Source organism: Nanorana parkeri, unplaced genomic scaffold (assembly GCF_000935625.1).
Source record: "Nanorana parkeri isolate BGI_ZX_2015 unplaced genomic scaffold, ASM93562v1 scaffold3201, whole genome shotgun sequence".
Taxonomy (NCBI): Eukaryota; Metazoa; Chordata; class Amphibia; order Anura; family Dicroglossidae; genus Nanorana; species Nanorana parkeri.
The window spans coordinates 28,504-44,453 of record NW_017309469.1 but is presented as its reverse complement, the minus strand read 5'-3'; the positions used below and the strand labels follow the sequence as shown (position 1 = coordinate 44,453).

The 15,950-nt window shown below is 39.7% G+C and overlaps 1 protein-coding gene across 1 annotated transcript in view; it reads right to left on the bottom strand.

Annotated features, from left to right (window-relative positions):
- Positions 1 to 15,950, bottom strand: part of CCDC87 (coiled-coil domain containing 87) — a gene marked incomplete at its 3' end in the record, with an annotated part of 48,648 nt that overhangs the window by 17,491 nt on the left and 15,207 nt on the right. Inside the window, exons 7-13 of the mRNA XM_018574737.1 lie at positions 14,838 to 14,989; positions 13,534 to 13,675; positions 9,338 to 9,535; positions 5,777 to 5,893; positions 4,430 to 4,557; positions 3,116 to 3,230; positions 1,273 to 1,376 (exon numbers count right to left, since the gene is read on the bottom strand). Coding sequence (XP_018430239.1) covers positions 1,273 to 1,376; positions 3,116 to 3,230; positions 4,430 to 4,557; positions 5,777 to 5,893; positions 9,338 to 9,535; positions 13,534 to 13,675; positions 14,838 to 14,989 — 956 coding nt within the window. The remainder of the gene's footprint in view (positions 1 to 1,272; positions 1,377 to 3,115; positions 3,231 to 4,429; positions 4,558 to 5,776; positions 5,894 to 9,337; positions 9,536 to 13,533; positions 13,676 to 14,837; positions 14,990 to 15,950) is intronic.

The window sequence follows — 15,950 nt, the reverse complement described above, 5'->3', positions numbered from 1 at the left end:
TGGACCGGAGTGACGTCACCCACCCACAGTTCGATCGCCTGCACTGAAATGCACAGTACTGCAATGCCGTGTGTTCCAGTGCGGTGCGACTTGAACAGGTTAACCTGAGGTTACACAGGTTGAGAACCACTGGTGTAGATCATAATGGATTATATGATCGCTGTGTACAATTGCTTACTGCAGAGTAAGGCTCATGTCACTCTAGTGTCTGTCTTTGGAAAGAACTCCTCAGCCACTGGATGTCTAGAATATGCACGAAGAACACTTATCTGATTTGCATGTGTCTCTTCCTCCCTGGCTTCAGCAGCAAGGTGTCGCTCTCTTGCTGCTACAAAAGTGTAGAACATAGGTTGCCGGCATGAGAACTATGCCTGGCTCATCCATCTGGTGAGGGAGCAACACATGCAAGCAGGTAAGTGTTTCAATGCTGTTGTGTCCTTTATAGTGATCTTGCCACTGTTGCGCTCTCACCAGCATCATGATTGCATTTGTGTCATCAGCCTAACCAGTCAACTTTTCATATTAGTAAGTGATAAAGGCAAAACCCAACTGATCATCTAACAGTCTGTTTCTCTGAGCTTGAACAGTGGAAAAAGTAACTTTTGTGGTTAAAAGGCATTAGACCTGTAGCCCACAACTTCACCAGAACTTAAAGTGACATTAAACCCTCAGATTTTTTAACATAAAACAATAGTGTAATGTGTGCCTTACTGTTATCCATGGTTGTTTCCCTTCTCTTTGCTGCTCTTCCTTTTAAATCTGTATCTGTTCTCATGCTCTGCAGAACTTCTGTTTTGCAGCAGACTGCCTTGTCTCAGGAATGGATACACGGTGTCTGTGTAATAGTTTGTATAGGCTTGAAACCTGAGCCAGCACTACAGGAAGAGGCCCTGAGCTGAAAAGGGAAGTTCTCCTCAAGCATGAGAAGACATGAGGATTTAAGAGGAAGAGCAGCAAAGAGAAGGGAAACAACCATGGATTACAGTAAGGCACACATTACAGTATTGGTTTATGTTAAAAAAATCTGAGGGTTTAATGTCACTTTAAGTGTAGGCTTTATGAACTGCAACATATAATTCTCTCACATTTTACAGACTTGCTTTACATTATTGCTCTGTGCTAAAAATGTTAACAGATTAAATAATTTCAATAAATATATATTTTATGTTATAATAAAACTACAGATTGAATTAGGGTCTATGAAATTGTCTAATATGCAGTCATTGACATTCATTCATCTGAAGTAAAGTGTAGCTCTCCAAATATTCAAACCTCTTTTGCTCTTCTTGCTTCTTCATCAAAGCAATGTGTGCCTGCTCTTCATCTTCAGAATCACTGTTGTATAAATGGTAAATCACCTTTAGGTAATCCAGGTCCTGAAACACGAATGTAAAAGTTGAAATAAGCCATTTAAAATAACTCACTTTGAAAACATGGAAGTGGTCTGAGATTGAGACATCAACAAAGCACTTTAAAAGTAGATGTGAATTTAAAAAAGTGAAGATTTGTTGTAAAGGAAACATTGAAAATGTGAATTGTGCCTAAGCAGTGACCTGAAACATTTACCATTTGTTTTTTAAAAAGTCCTTTGTCCTCTGTTTGTTTGCCTTTTTTGCACACAGCTTCCACAGTTAATTTCCTATATGATAGTATACCTCAAATCTGACAGAAGTTAATTTCTACCCTTTCCTGCTCTTTTCAAAACAAGAAGAAAAAAATATGGTGGCTCTGGGTTTTAAAAATTCCATCTAGAGTCCAAATCAAATTTTATTTTCTAAATCAACTTTGCAAATAATTTTTTCACCTTTTCAATAAACCATGTTCTTGCTATCCAGCAATATTTACTGAATTTCTATGAGTAGAATCACACTAAACCCATGTACAGTATATTTCACAATTTTTACATTGATTATTGCAGCCGTTCAGTTTGTTTTCGCTTCCAGACCAAGGTTTGAATGTTCATCTGCTTGATCTGTCATAATTCTGCAAATGTCTGGATTGTAAACTGACCATGAACCTTCATTCTTGGTTAGCTAGGTCGGAAGTGCTACTTTAAAAGTTTTTAAAAGTGTAAACTTGTCAATTATTTCTTTTTAGGTATTTGTAATTGCTTGGTCACTTGAGGTATTATAAATACAACAAGCCTACTAACAATTATCTTGAAGGTTCGTATGAAAATCTACTAGTGTATGGCCAGCTTTAGTCTCCCAGCAGACCAATAAACCAAAATTCTCCTCCTAACATCTTTTTTTAATGTTAACATCTCCAAAGGCAATTTAAAACTGATGGTACAATGAGCCTGATCAGGTGGGACCACCAGGCGTCATCCCTATATTGGAGGTGTGGATTATCTCCATGAGCCTTATCTCACATCTGGTGGCCATGTTTGCTAATACAACCCTATTGGGATCAGATCCTTACTCTTATATTGCAAATAACCATGGTGACCTTCCCAATGAACCCTAGGGTACACTTATTACATAATACATCTATGCCAACTTCCAAATAGAAAAAGGCAATGATTCCTCATTTACTATAAAACCTGATCCCTAGATATTGGAAAGCCACTAAACAACCCCCGGTAGCAGAGTGGGCATTGCGAGTTCACAACATTTGTCTCAGGGAAGAGATTACTATACTCAAAAAGGCAACTCTCCAGGTGTACAATACAATATGGGTGGGTTGGTTGCAATTAAGAACTCGGATTCTTATGGGAAACTGCTATCATTCTGCAATAATTTGATCATATTGATATGAACAAAGCCCCAAAGGGTATTAGTCCTGACAAAGTCATTTTACTGGCAATACCCGCTTTTCTGGGAATGGAGACAATACTCCCCCCCAATCTTCTGTTTATGTGATGTGGTTAAGGCTTGACACTATAGCTTACATGTTCCCAATATTGTTATTGCACAGCAACAGAATATGCCCTGTTTCATGTATTATTCCTCTTGTCAAACATGTACACCAGAGTTTGTTTTTATGTAAAGGATGCGAGTGACATTTTAATTTAATTTAATTTTTGTCTGATTTAAGAAAAAAATATTAATAAAAACTGTATTGAACAAAACAAGAGAACAAAAATGGTAATGAAATGAAAATGAAAAGGCTGTACCTGTGTGGATACATATTTCATGTAGTCATCAGTGTTGACAATAGACTTCCACCAAACAAGCCAGGAATTAACATTTCTAGAAGCTTCTTTGTCAGTAGGCATGTGTTGCATGACGCTTGATAACCAAGCAGACAAAGAGAGGTCAAATATATTAAACAGTAGTAAATGTATTAAAACGGTTTTAATTACATAAGGGGGTTGCAATTGTCTGTATCTTTCCTATACTCTTTATACCACTACCTGCCCCTTGCCAAATTCTGTAGAGTTCAAATTACAGGCAGTGTGTTCGAATGTGGGGGAATTGCAGGGCTGAACGAGTGTAGGTGCAGAGGACAGGAGGCAGATCAGGCCTAGATGGATGTGAACTTCCATCCTCTTCTGATTGCATCCCGCCCTCCCTAGATTAGCGTAATTTATTTCCATGGTGCTGGCAGCCAACCCACCTGCACCATGAAAATGCATAACACTGTGCATACATTTTTGAAGCACACCTGAGGAAGCCAGAAGGCACCACAGGGGAGTGCCGCGGCACCCTGGTTTAGAAAGGCTGGTTTAGAATACTCTTAAAGAAAATCTTGTATAATAGATATAAGTATGCTGGTATTGCAGACCTTCTTTTGAAAATTCTACTTGCCTGAGTGCCATGCTAATCATCTGACCTGTAACAACTATACAGACCAGATATAGTTACTAAGTGGCTTGTTCTTTGTTAGGGATCCTGAAAGCTTTGAAAAAGATGTAAGCATGTCACCCTAGCATTTGTAGAGGCAGGTCAGCAACTGGCAACCCAAATATTCCTCTCTTTACAGTTTTCCTAACCCAAGGCTTTTACGTGATATGGTTACACTCACAGAGGAACTGGAAAAGAACATTTATCAGCATGAAACCAGGCAGTTGAGAGGGCAGCAGTCTAGAGGGGCTCTTATATCTGATTCTCAGCTCCAGAGTCATCCACAGGCAAAGTAAGTAAAGCTAAATGAGTGGGCAGTTATAAGCAGTATATTTCATGATTAACTGTGTATCATTGTAATAATAAGCAATACAGTCGTGAGCAGCTAGGGATTGGACACACTGAATGTATTGATCTTTAATGGATATGTATAGTATGCTAAATGAGTCTATGCTCCTGGTCTAATCTTGTTTTAACTCATGTTTCATTGTAATAATAAACATTTCATTTATAACTCTTGAGCACATACAAGCCAAGTTCTCTGTATGCAACCTCTACACCGTTAAGATTATTGTGTCCCTAGATCATTGCAGAGTACAATGTCCCCAAGTATTTTCCCCCTACATAGACCTTACCTTTCACACTCATTAATGGCAGCCAAGGAATCTAGCTCCTTGTTGATCACCCGCTGGTTAGTTTTTTTGGTTAATGTGGATGAGGCTGTACACACAGAGAAATCCAGTTTTGTTGCATAGGGCTCAAATTCTAAATCCTTTAAAGATAAAATAAAGGCAGGAATGTAACAATGGGGTGGTATAATATACACATAAAAAGGAACCTGTGCTTTGCCTATGATTCACTTTAAAGAAGAACTCCAGGATTTTTTAAAATAACGCTGGTACTGGTGCTAATAAAAAAAAAACATTGTGTCTAGGTGCTAAAACAACAAAGTTGTACTCACCCAAAGCTCCAAGATGGCAAGCTGCCACATCGCTCCTTCTGGCCTGTCTCCCCCTCTACATTGGAATGTTCCTCAGTGTCATCATGTCTATGCAAAGTGTATAGACGTGATGATTTACAGCACCTTAGTCCACTGCGTTGGAAGGACCAGTCTAAGAAGAAACCAGCTGGGAGCTTCGTGTGAGTCTAACTTTTTGTTTTTAACCTAGACACAAACGATAAGGGTTAGTAAAAAGATTTCCTGGAGTTCACATTATTTTAGCTAGTAAACTGCTGCAGGACTAATGACTTCTTTTGAAACTGATAGATATGCGGTAGTGCAGGACCTGTAGGAGTAGGAATCTGTTTTGATGTAAATCTGAAAAAATTGCGAATGTACTACTTGAGGAAGGTATCCCGTGAAAAACAGTATGTGTCCAATCTGGTTATGGTCCAAGGCTGCTGCCTTTCTGGTCGCGATGGGGATATCACTCAGAAGATCCTGGATGTGTGGTTAGGAGCACCTCTTACAAACCGGTCATCTCACTTGAAGGTTCGTTTAGGTTGTTTATTTGAATGGAAATGGAAAAGATACAGTGAATGAGTTTTGAAGGAATTAAACTCCCCCTTCCTCAGGACTAACATGCAAAAGAACAATACACATGTAATGGACAGTTCTACCTAAGATTATTTTAAAAATGCATTAATATTTAAAACGACAATTTGGCTCTACAGTATATTGGGAGTCTAATTCCCCTAAAACGCGTTGACTGTATCTGACATTTCCATTCAAATAAACAAACTAAACCGACCTTAAAGCGAGATGACCATTTTTAAAGAAGTGCTCCTAGCCACACATCCAGAAATTACTTATTTTGGGGGAAAGGTGATAAAATAAAGATTGTGTAATATCCTCATTATAAAGTTTAAACTAATTTTGCTACAACATTTTTATATTGTCTACACTGGGATGGTAACAGACCAGAAATGAAGACAGCTAATACAAAAATATTTTTCTTGGTTACATAGATAATAAAAAACAGACAGCATACCTGATCAAACTTCAGGTGGTTCGTGGAAAGGTTCTTAACAAGTTCTGTATACACTTCTTCTAGCTCCTGCCCAACATACAAGTTTCTATCCAGTTTCTTTACAGTAGCAGAATCAATCTGGAATAAAAATTGGTCTTATGGAGGCTGATGTCCAAAGCTAGGCTTTATTTGATGTGATTTAATATGATTGAGGTAGCAATACATTCAGAAATAAACATACACATCTCATAACTGTCCACCATTAACCTGGCCCACACAGCTGATGTTCTGTGCATGTAGTTTACCTATCGCTGCAGACAAAGACCCCTTTCACACGGGCATTCAGTTTGTGTCAGGTTGTGTCATGTCAGTTTTTAAGGCAGACCTGTTTGGAAGCCTGATTACCGATGTTAGTCTAACGGCAGCCAGATCTAAATGGACGTGCACCAGGTCTGGAAAAACAAATGGAGTACCGTTTCGATGGACCTGACCGTGCTGGATTGGAGGTAATCTGAGTGAATCTCAATGGACACATGTCTGATTCCTATAGACCAACACATGTCTGGTAATTTCATGTTTTTCATGGAGGAAAAATACTAGTAAGGGCATGGATGTCACAACTGTGACATCCATTCTGATTAACAGGGGATCCGTGCTTGGATCCCCTGTAGATCGGAACTGAAGACACCTGTCTGAAAGGGGCCAAAGGAAGTGTTTCTGTTTTCTCTGTTCATCTCCATGAAAACAATGACAAACCATGAGGAAGTAAACCTAATTAGTACATGAACATTTGGTTGGAGGTGGAGACTAATGCCTTCATAAATGCATAGAGACAGGAAAAAAGTAGATGTAAGCCTACTTATAGCCAACCACTCATATACCTATGTGAAAAAGATTATATAGTTTTTACATGTACTGCATATCCCAGTTAAAATATACATTTACCACCATTTTTATTCTGGTAATTTGATGTTTTAACATTTTACATAATTATTTGAGAGGTTGACTATAAGGAGCCTTTCATCTTCATATTACCCTACAATGATACTAATACCACTTCCAAGTTGAAGTACATTAGTGCAATTACAGCATTACCTGGATGCAGGGGCAGGATGGATTACTGAATTATGTGTAAATGCTTGCTTTTATCTGAAGCAACCTTTATTTCCTACTATATATCCAAGGAGGAGTGGTATTTTACCCCACGCATCAAAAGCAGACACAGGTCAATAGGTAGTGTCATATAGCATATTTATTACACAGCGTTGTATTTTGCCTGGTGCTCTCACTTGATGATGAACAAGATTTGGTAACGCAAGTGAATTACTTTGCCACTATTTGTAAAACAGTTGAACTCTATAGGGTAATGAATATAGTAAATAAATAAGAGCACTGAGTATTTGCAGTCAATTGTAAAGTGCAGTCTATGTCAAAGGACTGGCTTATATGATATAAAAACGGAATAGTTAAATGTATCAACTTTATGATACGCTGAGAAATTATGATCAAGGAGGTTCAAATGTGTCATTTCATACAAGGTTCATGCCTGGTATTAAACTTTGCTTTATAAAAGAACTTGGGACTTTGTATGACTGTTATTTTATGATCATTAACTAGGTTGCTCTTGACTGGTATACATATAAAATCAGTTCTATGATATTCAGCCACCCAGAGATACACACCATCTCCAGCTTAGTTGTTTCTGCAGTCCTCTAGAGACAGGAGCAGTACATTACCCCCAGGCTAGTTCACTAAAGTGAAGATCGCTGCAAACCAAATGAGCTTGTATTAGCCAAACCAGCACTTTGACTTTAACTGACATTAACTGGATTTTTTTAATAATACTTTTAATAGGAAATACATATGCTGGACTAAACAAAATCTGTGGTTTTGATTAGGCAGATTTCTGCATTGCTTAGCCTACAGTAGTGCTTATAGATACAGTATGATTGGTAATGCCATTTGCTGTATTATGTAGGACATACTGTTCTTGATGTAAGGTTTACTTACATCAAGATCTTTCTATGATAAATGACTGCCATCTGCAGGTATATTATGGAATTTCTGGCGTAACCTGTATAAACGAAATTGGTGTTTCCTGACCTTTTTTAATGCTGGGGACCTTAATCCACCTCAATTATGTGCAGTCTATGTGGTCACACAAGACAGCATTCTCCGGGGTACTGACATCTGGATTTTGCCTTGTAGGACATGCAAAGTAGGCATTTCTAAAAAGGCCCTCAACAAAGGCACCTGCTGCTTCATTTTCCTTCTCAATTCATTATCTTTGCTTTATGAAAGACACTTGTAAGCTTGTTGGCTAAGTGCTTAAAAATCTTCCAGGGTGGTGAGGCATCTTTATTAAAAAGGTGATGCTAGCCTTCGTAGCCATGGTTACAAAAAGAGTAAGTTAGATTCTCATTTTTGTATGTGGCGGATTCATTATTTTCCACACCATACCACACATTGTAAGCAGGTCCGTCTTTAATATTGATGGGACCCTGGGCAAACATTTTCTTGGGCCCCCCACCAAGAAAAAGAAAATGTAAAAAATGACAACATAATTGTATATCTCCCTGAAAATCTCACTCCATTTCTGTTCTGTCCTTCATACATATATAAATAACATGATTGATAGAATTACAATGCATGATGGTAGAAAGCCATGATTAGACATAATTAACATGATTAGATAATCAGACTTAACAGAGACATGATTGTTTGTAATTTGACATGATACAGCGTTATTGAAGGTTTAACAGAGGAGGAGCCTAGTTTTCTCTAAACTCTTATATCTGACCACACAGATTTCAGCTGCTGCTTAACTTGACTAGAGTAGTGGCGCAAGGTTTCACATCATTCAGTATATGTAACCTGTTAGAGCTTTCATCTATATGTTTTCACTAAACCCAAGGAGGTTTGAAGAGACTGGAAGAGTATGTTCAGCACTTGGCTTGCCCACTTTTCTTTATTGTCCTTTGAGGGCTTGTTCACACCACATGCAGACCATATGGTCTGCATGTGGTGCACACGCAGTGCAGTGGGTTGTGCCACGTTTTTTGCCGCGTTTTTGATGCGTTCCGGGCCGTTTTTGGTAAAGCCCATTTTTAGTTTAAAATGGGCTTTCAGTGCGTTCCAGGGCGTTTGCATGCGTTTTTGATGTGTTTGCATGCGTTACACAGAGTTACAGAGCAGGTAAAATAGTGCTTGCTGCAGTTTGTTTACATGCTCTGGAACTGAATGCTGCGGTGTGAACTAGAGCCCAAAATACCATTGGAACACATTGGACGCAGTTTTGATCCGGTCTGTAACTGCTCTGCTCCTGGAACACGCTTGGTGTGAACAAGGCCTCAGGGACACAGGTATTCTTAGAATTCTTAGACTGTCGTGTTATACTGCTATAATACTATAAATCCCTCATTAGGCCCCAAGAAAAGGATTTTACATTGAGTACAAAAATCTGATTATTACTGATGACACTGGAACGACAACAACACAACCTCTGTCATTTTTGATGGGTTCCTGTTAAGATATTATGTGAGCTCCTTGCATTTTTATAATACATGTAAGAGTAATACATACCTCTGATGCAAAGTCATTGTATATGGGTGGGTATTTCTGCATTTCAGTTAAGTGTGTGAATATTCTGTCAGAGGCCTGCATATCAGCTCTTCTTACTAATGGCTTGTTGGGGATCTGGACATCAACTGTGAAGGTCTGTGGATGGATTGTCTGTGTCTTCTCCATTTCTTTAGGCTCTGCTGATTTCTTATTTAAACTCTGAGGAACAGAAGAGCACATTTATAGGAAGGGAATATATTGTCTTTTCAATTAGACATGCTGCGGATGTAAAAGAGATACGCTTGAGTGAAATAAACTTAACACTGTGGGTTAATTTTTTTTAAAACCTTGCACAATATGTAATTATATATGCAAATAAATAATTACATGCAGTGATTTCTTCCACCAGTTTGATGCATTAAATATCTGCTGGATGGGTTGAATACCTGCTCCTCCCTGTGTGCACGCAATGGTTGCTGCCACCGTCTTGTATGTCTTGTAGTGACATATGAGCTGGCGGAAAGAACCATTGTGTGCATACAGGGGAAGCAGCTGTTCAACTCATCCAACCAGTATAATAGCTGGAGAGCACTGAAAAGACAGTGCTTCATGACAAGAGCAGCCTAAGGCCCCGTTCACATGTAGCGACTTATCGCTCGATTTCCGCCGCGATATCGCGAGAAGTCGCCGGCTAATGATAGTCAATGGAGTTGTCTTAGCTCCATGTCGCGCGTCACAAGTAGCTTCTACCGGACCCTTTTTTCGGCGGATTTTGCTTTTTTTCTATGGAGCCCGACGAAGAAGGTTGCGCTACCGTCGCTGGATTGTCGCTGGAACGTCGCCCCGAAAGTCGCGCTATCCCGGCCGCTGCAAAGGTATGCCGCTACATGTGAACGGGGCCTAAAAGGTAAGTATAGTGCCTCTTTTACAAAGCAGTTTTGTTTTGTTTGTGACTTTGTGGTGACAGGGTCACTTTAATCTACAATTAACTTCATTTAATACAGTAACACAAGAAAAAAATGGAAGTGTTAAAATGTGAATTACTATATATTAAGTAAACTACAATAATGAATCAAAGTATTTGCTCATTCATACCAGCTGCTGTACTAAATTGCACAGCGGCTGGTGTATGCTTCCAGGCACAGTGCTGATGTGCCGATCCCGGCACATGGCACTGTGTACTTTTATGTCTTACAACTTTATTGAAATTACACTAATTGCACACATTAAGTGAGGTTTCATTCAGTTGTACAGGCACAGAGGGGTGTGAGGTGGTTATACCATGTCGCATCCCATTGTGCTGAAAAAAGTACTGCGTGCTGTACTCTTGTTCACATGTAGTCAAGAACCAGCTGCACTCCTTACCGGAATAGTAGTAAACCTGCCAAGCAGGTGGGTGCTTGTAGTGACCACGGACGGCCCCGTGAACAATGCAGATCTAGAAAGGATTGTCACCAGCACACCAAAAGTTTTGAAGCAAAAAGTCCTGTATTGGATGGCGATTTGTCAATAAAGGACTTTTTGCTTCAAAACTTTTGGTGTGCTGGTGACAATCCTTTCTAGATCTGTACTCTTGTTCAACGCACACTACCACTTTCCACTGAAACGCGGTGGTGTGAATGGTGTCCATCTGTGACCTGTCTTGCATTGCGGCTGCTCTGGAAAAAACGACCCGCACAGCACCAATGCATCTAGTGTGAATGGGCCCTCAAGGTTATTCATAAAATGTTTTAATAACCTTTTACAATACAGGACTAAGGTTCCCCTGGGCCACATTTGTAGCAGTAAAACATTTAATCTAGTGATAAGGCAACTGTGCCAAACATGCAATGGAGAATAATGTCCTAAATTATTTAAGCCTTTATTTAACACTAGGGGGTTGATTTATAACCTTTCCGCCCAGCATATAGCTGGGCAGATATCATTTGCATGGCAATACCGTCACTAGATGGCACTGGGGAGCATAGGAATTACTATGCTAATCAATATAATTTAGTCAGTCACCAGCTAGTGAGGTATAGCATGAAACATTACAATATATAAATATGATATAAAATATAAAAAACTAAGTATACATAAAATATATCATATAAAAACCAAAGTATACTATTTCACCACCAATCAATAATCCTTTCTAGATCTGTACTCTTGTTCAACGCACACTACCACTTTCCACTGAAACGCGGTGGTGTGAATGGTGTCCATCTGTGACCTGTCTTGCATTGCGGCTGCTCTGGAAAAAACGACCCGCACAGCACCAATGCATCTAGTGTGAATGGGCCCTCAAGGTTATTCATAAAATGTTTTAATAACCTTTTACAATACAGGACTAAGGTTCCCCTGGGCCACATTTGTAGCAGTAAAACATTTAATCTAGTGATAAGGCAACTGTGCCAAACATGCAATGGAGAATAATGTCCTAAATTATTTAAGCCTTTATTTAACACTAGGGGGTTGATTTATAACCTTTCCGCCCAGCATATAGCTGGGCAGATATCATTTGCATGGCAATACCGTCACTAGATGGCACTGGGGAGCATAGGAATTACTATGCTAATCAATATAATTTAGTCAGTCACCAGCTAGTGAGGTATAGCATGAAACATTACAATATATAAATATGATATAAAATATAAAAAACTAAGTATACATAAAATATATCATATAAAAACCAAAGTATACTATTTCACCACCAATCAAATTTGTGCATTTTGAGCGTGTTATTTCCCTTTCAAATAAACTTTTTATTCATGCATAGTACCTCACTGAAGCTATTCCCTAAAACATTGATTTTAGGCTCAACTGAACTTTCATTTTAAATGATCTACATACATTTCAGGTGCATCAAAACAAAAGATGTGCAACATCTTACAGTTTTCTTTCTTTATAAGCAACCACAGCCTGAGTAGAAAAGCCTGTCCCCTGCCCTCAGCTACAGAGAAGGACTCTTGCTCTCTATTTGGAAGCAGTGCTCTCTCTTCAGAAGTGCCCCTTGCTGAGTCAGAGCTCTCCAATCAGTAAATCTCATTCTCCTTGCTGATGGCAGAGATTTAGCTCTGACTTAGCAGGGGGTGTCAGACGTCTGCCAACCGGCCTCTGCTTTGACACAGAGAGCAAGGGTCCTTCTGTACAGCCAGATAGCAAGGGACAGGCTTTTCTACTCAGGCTGTGTCTGCTTAAAGGTGCCCATACACTGCACGATACTCGTACGAGAATCGCGGGAAACCCCACGATCGTACGAGAATTGTGCAGGGTATGGAAGGTGTGCGACCATTTCTACTCTACGGTCGCACGTCTTAGTTCACACTGCTCGATTCTCGTACGATCGCGGGATTTCGCCCGATTCTCGTACGAGAATCGCGGGAAACCCCACGATCGTACGAGAATTGTGCAGGGTATGGAAGGTGTGCGACCATTTCTACTCTACGGTCGCACGTCTTAGTTCACACTGCTCGATTCTCGTACGATCGCGGGATTTCGCCCGATTCTCGTACGAGAATCGCGGGAAACCCCACGATCGTACGAGAATTGTGCAGGGTATGGAAGGTGTGCGACCATTTCTACTCTACGGTCGCACGTCTTAGTTCACACTGCTCGATTCTCGTACGATCGCGGGATTTCGCCCGATTCTCGTACGAGAATCGCGGGAAACCCCACGATCGTACGAGAATTGTGCAGGGTATGGAAGGTGTGCGACCATTTCTACTCTACGGTCGCACGTCTTAGTTCACACTGCTCGATTCTCGTACGATCGCGGGATTTCGCCCGATTCTCGTACGAGAATCGAGCAGTGTATGGGCACCTTTAGGTCTTGCGATTGTTGTACAGTGTATGGCCACCTTTAGAAAGAAAACAAACTGTGAGGCAGCCAACACCTTATATTTTGATGCACCTGGAATGTACTCAGCTGATTAAAAAAAAGTCCAATTAGGCTTAAAAGAAGATTTAAGTTTGCACTGCCAGGCCTCTATACTGTATAAACATGATTACACTGTGTGAATCTGCAATTTACCATTGCTAGAACACTTGTCAGTTATAGGTTCTATATTAAATGTGTACTCTGGGGTTTTTGTCATTTTCTTTATTCATCTGTTCAAGCACAAAGAAATGATATATGAGGTTACATATCTAAAATCAGACTGTGAACACGGCATCCTAAGAAGAAAGGTGTTTTGTGGTTTTAAAGCAATCAAATTATGAAATAAGATATAGCTTACCTGTAACACAGCTTCCATTTTTTTACGTCTAGCTGCGTTCCTGTATCCAGGAGCTATAGCACTTATTAGTGGAGGAATCTCCTCATCAGAATACTGTCTCTCTACACGACCCGTGCTTGGCAATGTGGAGTCCTGTATTAACCTAAAAGATAACAAAATCTCCAGTTCTGATGAAAATCCTTAGCAACAATCTCAGGATTCCTAAACTGCATACTTGTGAAAAACCAAAAAGTATTGAAGCTCAGCATGGAGGCCAGGCAACAAGTATGTTCAAGAGAAATCAGCAACAGCAGTCTCCATATTTTACCTTTAAAATGTATTTCCACTTTTGCAGTCAAATTTGAGAAAACCACTCTATGTAACTATTCACACAGCATAACAAAAAATTATACAAAATAAATAAATTCTAACCTTTTTAGATGTTTTGTTGCAGAAAGCAACATGGCTGATTCCAGGTTTTCTCAGTGATCTGTTCTTATAGAAAGACTTAGGACTGAAATTTGAGGACTGTGTATCTCTCATTAGTTTTATTAACATTTGAATGCAGAGACCCGGCTTGTAATCTTTTAGCCCCTCATATCCTCTCCTAACATTACAAAGAAGGATACGCAAGTAGGAACTTTAACCCTTAAGAAGCCAAGAAATCCTAATCCAAGAAAAAAACTATTTACACTGCAAGAAGCATCTTTTACATATTTTTTAAGCTTATGCTATGTAAATGGGGACATGTAACAAATATAAAATAGGTGTTACCCCAATTTGGCAGTGAAAGTGGAATACAAATATATAAATGTGTTCTAACCATTGTTGGAACTTTAATTTAAAATATATCTAAAGTCCAAACTCTTTTTTCTTTTTATTTAGGGTAGAGTATGTAAAGGATAAAATCCCCTTGGGGAGATTTTCTCTTCACTCCCAGCCCTGAACCCTTCAGCAGAAAGTAAGAGCAAATCTCTCCCATGTAAGGTAACTTCCCTCTTTGACACTTGCTGGTCATACATGGTGTGAATTTCAGTGGTTCTTGGTGTATCAGTCAAAATTCGTTCAGTGGGTGGCCCTATTGGCAGCCTTTCATCCGGCATCCTTCGGTCCAAAGGAGCCAGACGGAAAATTGTTGGCCAAACAGTAGAGTGATTTAGCCTGCAGCATCCACATAAACTCAAACCGTCATTTTAGGTGGGCTTAGTATTTAGCAAAAAGTACACAAACATTAAAAAAATGAAGGTCTTTTGACATGACACATATCGCATACAAATTGTACAAATATATTGCGATGGGATGAACATAAACAAGAGGTTAAATACCTTCGTAGATCATCTGATACAGGATTTGCCTCTACTTTTGTATGCGGTATACTAACAATATTTGGGCACTCGGCAGGATATGGTTTAAATGTTATCCTCAGTTCATCAGCCAGCAGATCACCACTCCTCAAATTGGGGCAAGACATACTCTTCTACAATGATACAAAAATTAAATTGGTGTTACTGATAGCTTATTATAATAGATACTGTAAAATATGATATTATATTAATCCTGTATAATCATTTAGGGATTTTTTATATTAAATATACCTCCTGATTTTCACCAAATCCCGCTCCTTGTTAATTATATTAGAAATTAGATTTCCTGTGATCAGAATGACTGAATCTAAATGAACGAATTAGGCAGCCATGGAATCAGGGGAGTGTGACAATAATGAGATCAGATAAACCCCAAACTGAGTTGGGAGAATAGGGAGCAATGCTAAACACACCCTCATTTATTTAAAATTCATAAGTCATGGCAAAACGATCAGTCAGCTGCACACACAAAGCAAACCATCTTAAATTCTATTAAACTCCATTAGCTAAAGGTTGCAAAACTTCTAGCAGTATTATAAATCCTGTTTAGCCCAGGATCTACACAGCCTGTCGTTTTGCCCGGTCATAAACGGCTAATTGGCTGTTGTAAACAGTACTTAGCAGAGCTTGGAAAACCAGAGACTTTTAATTTAGCCCCATCGTAAATAGTCATTAAACCATTCCGGGAATGATTTAAAGGAGAACTATGGGGTTAGGGCTTTTCCCCATAGTTCTCCTACGGGTAACGGGAGAACACAAACTAGCATTCTCCCGTGACCCAAAGCCCAGTATACCTCAAGCTACAGCTCGCGGTATACTGAGACGCCGCAGCCGGGATGGATCCCGACAATACTGTCTGGATCCACCCAGCTGTGGGATTGACAGCTGGCTCTGCCTATCCAGAGGCAGAGCCAGCTGTGCCCGCCCCCTCCACGTCTGTTCCACCCGTTAGCGCTGGAGGATCGGACAGGGGAGGGGGGATCCCTGCAGGGAGCCGTGACAGTTTCATTGTCACAGGTCGGCTCAGATAAGGCTGAGTGAAAATCACTCGCCTCATAGTTCTACTTGGAGGAT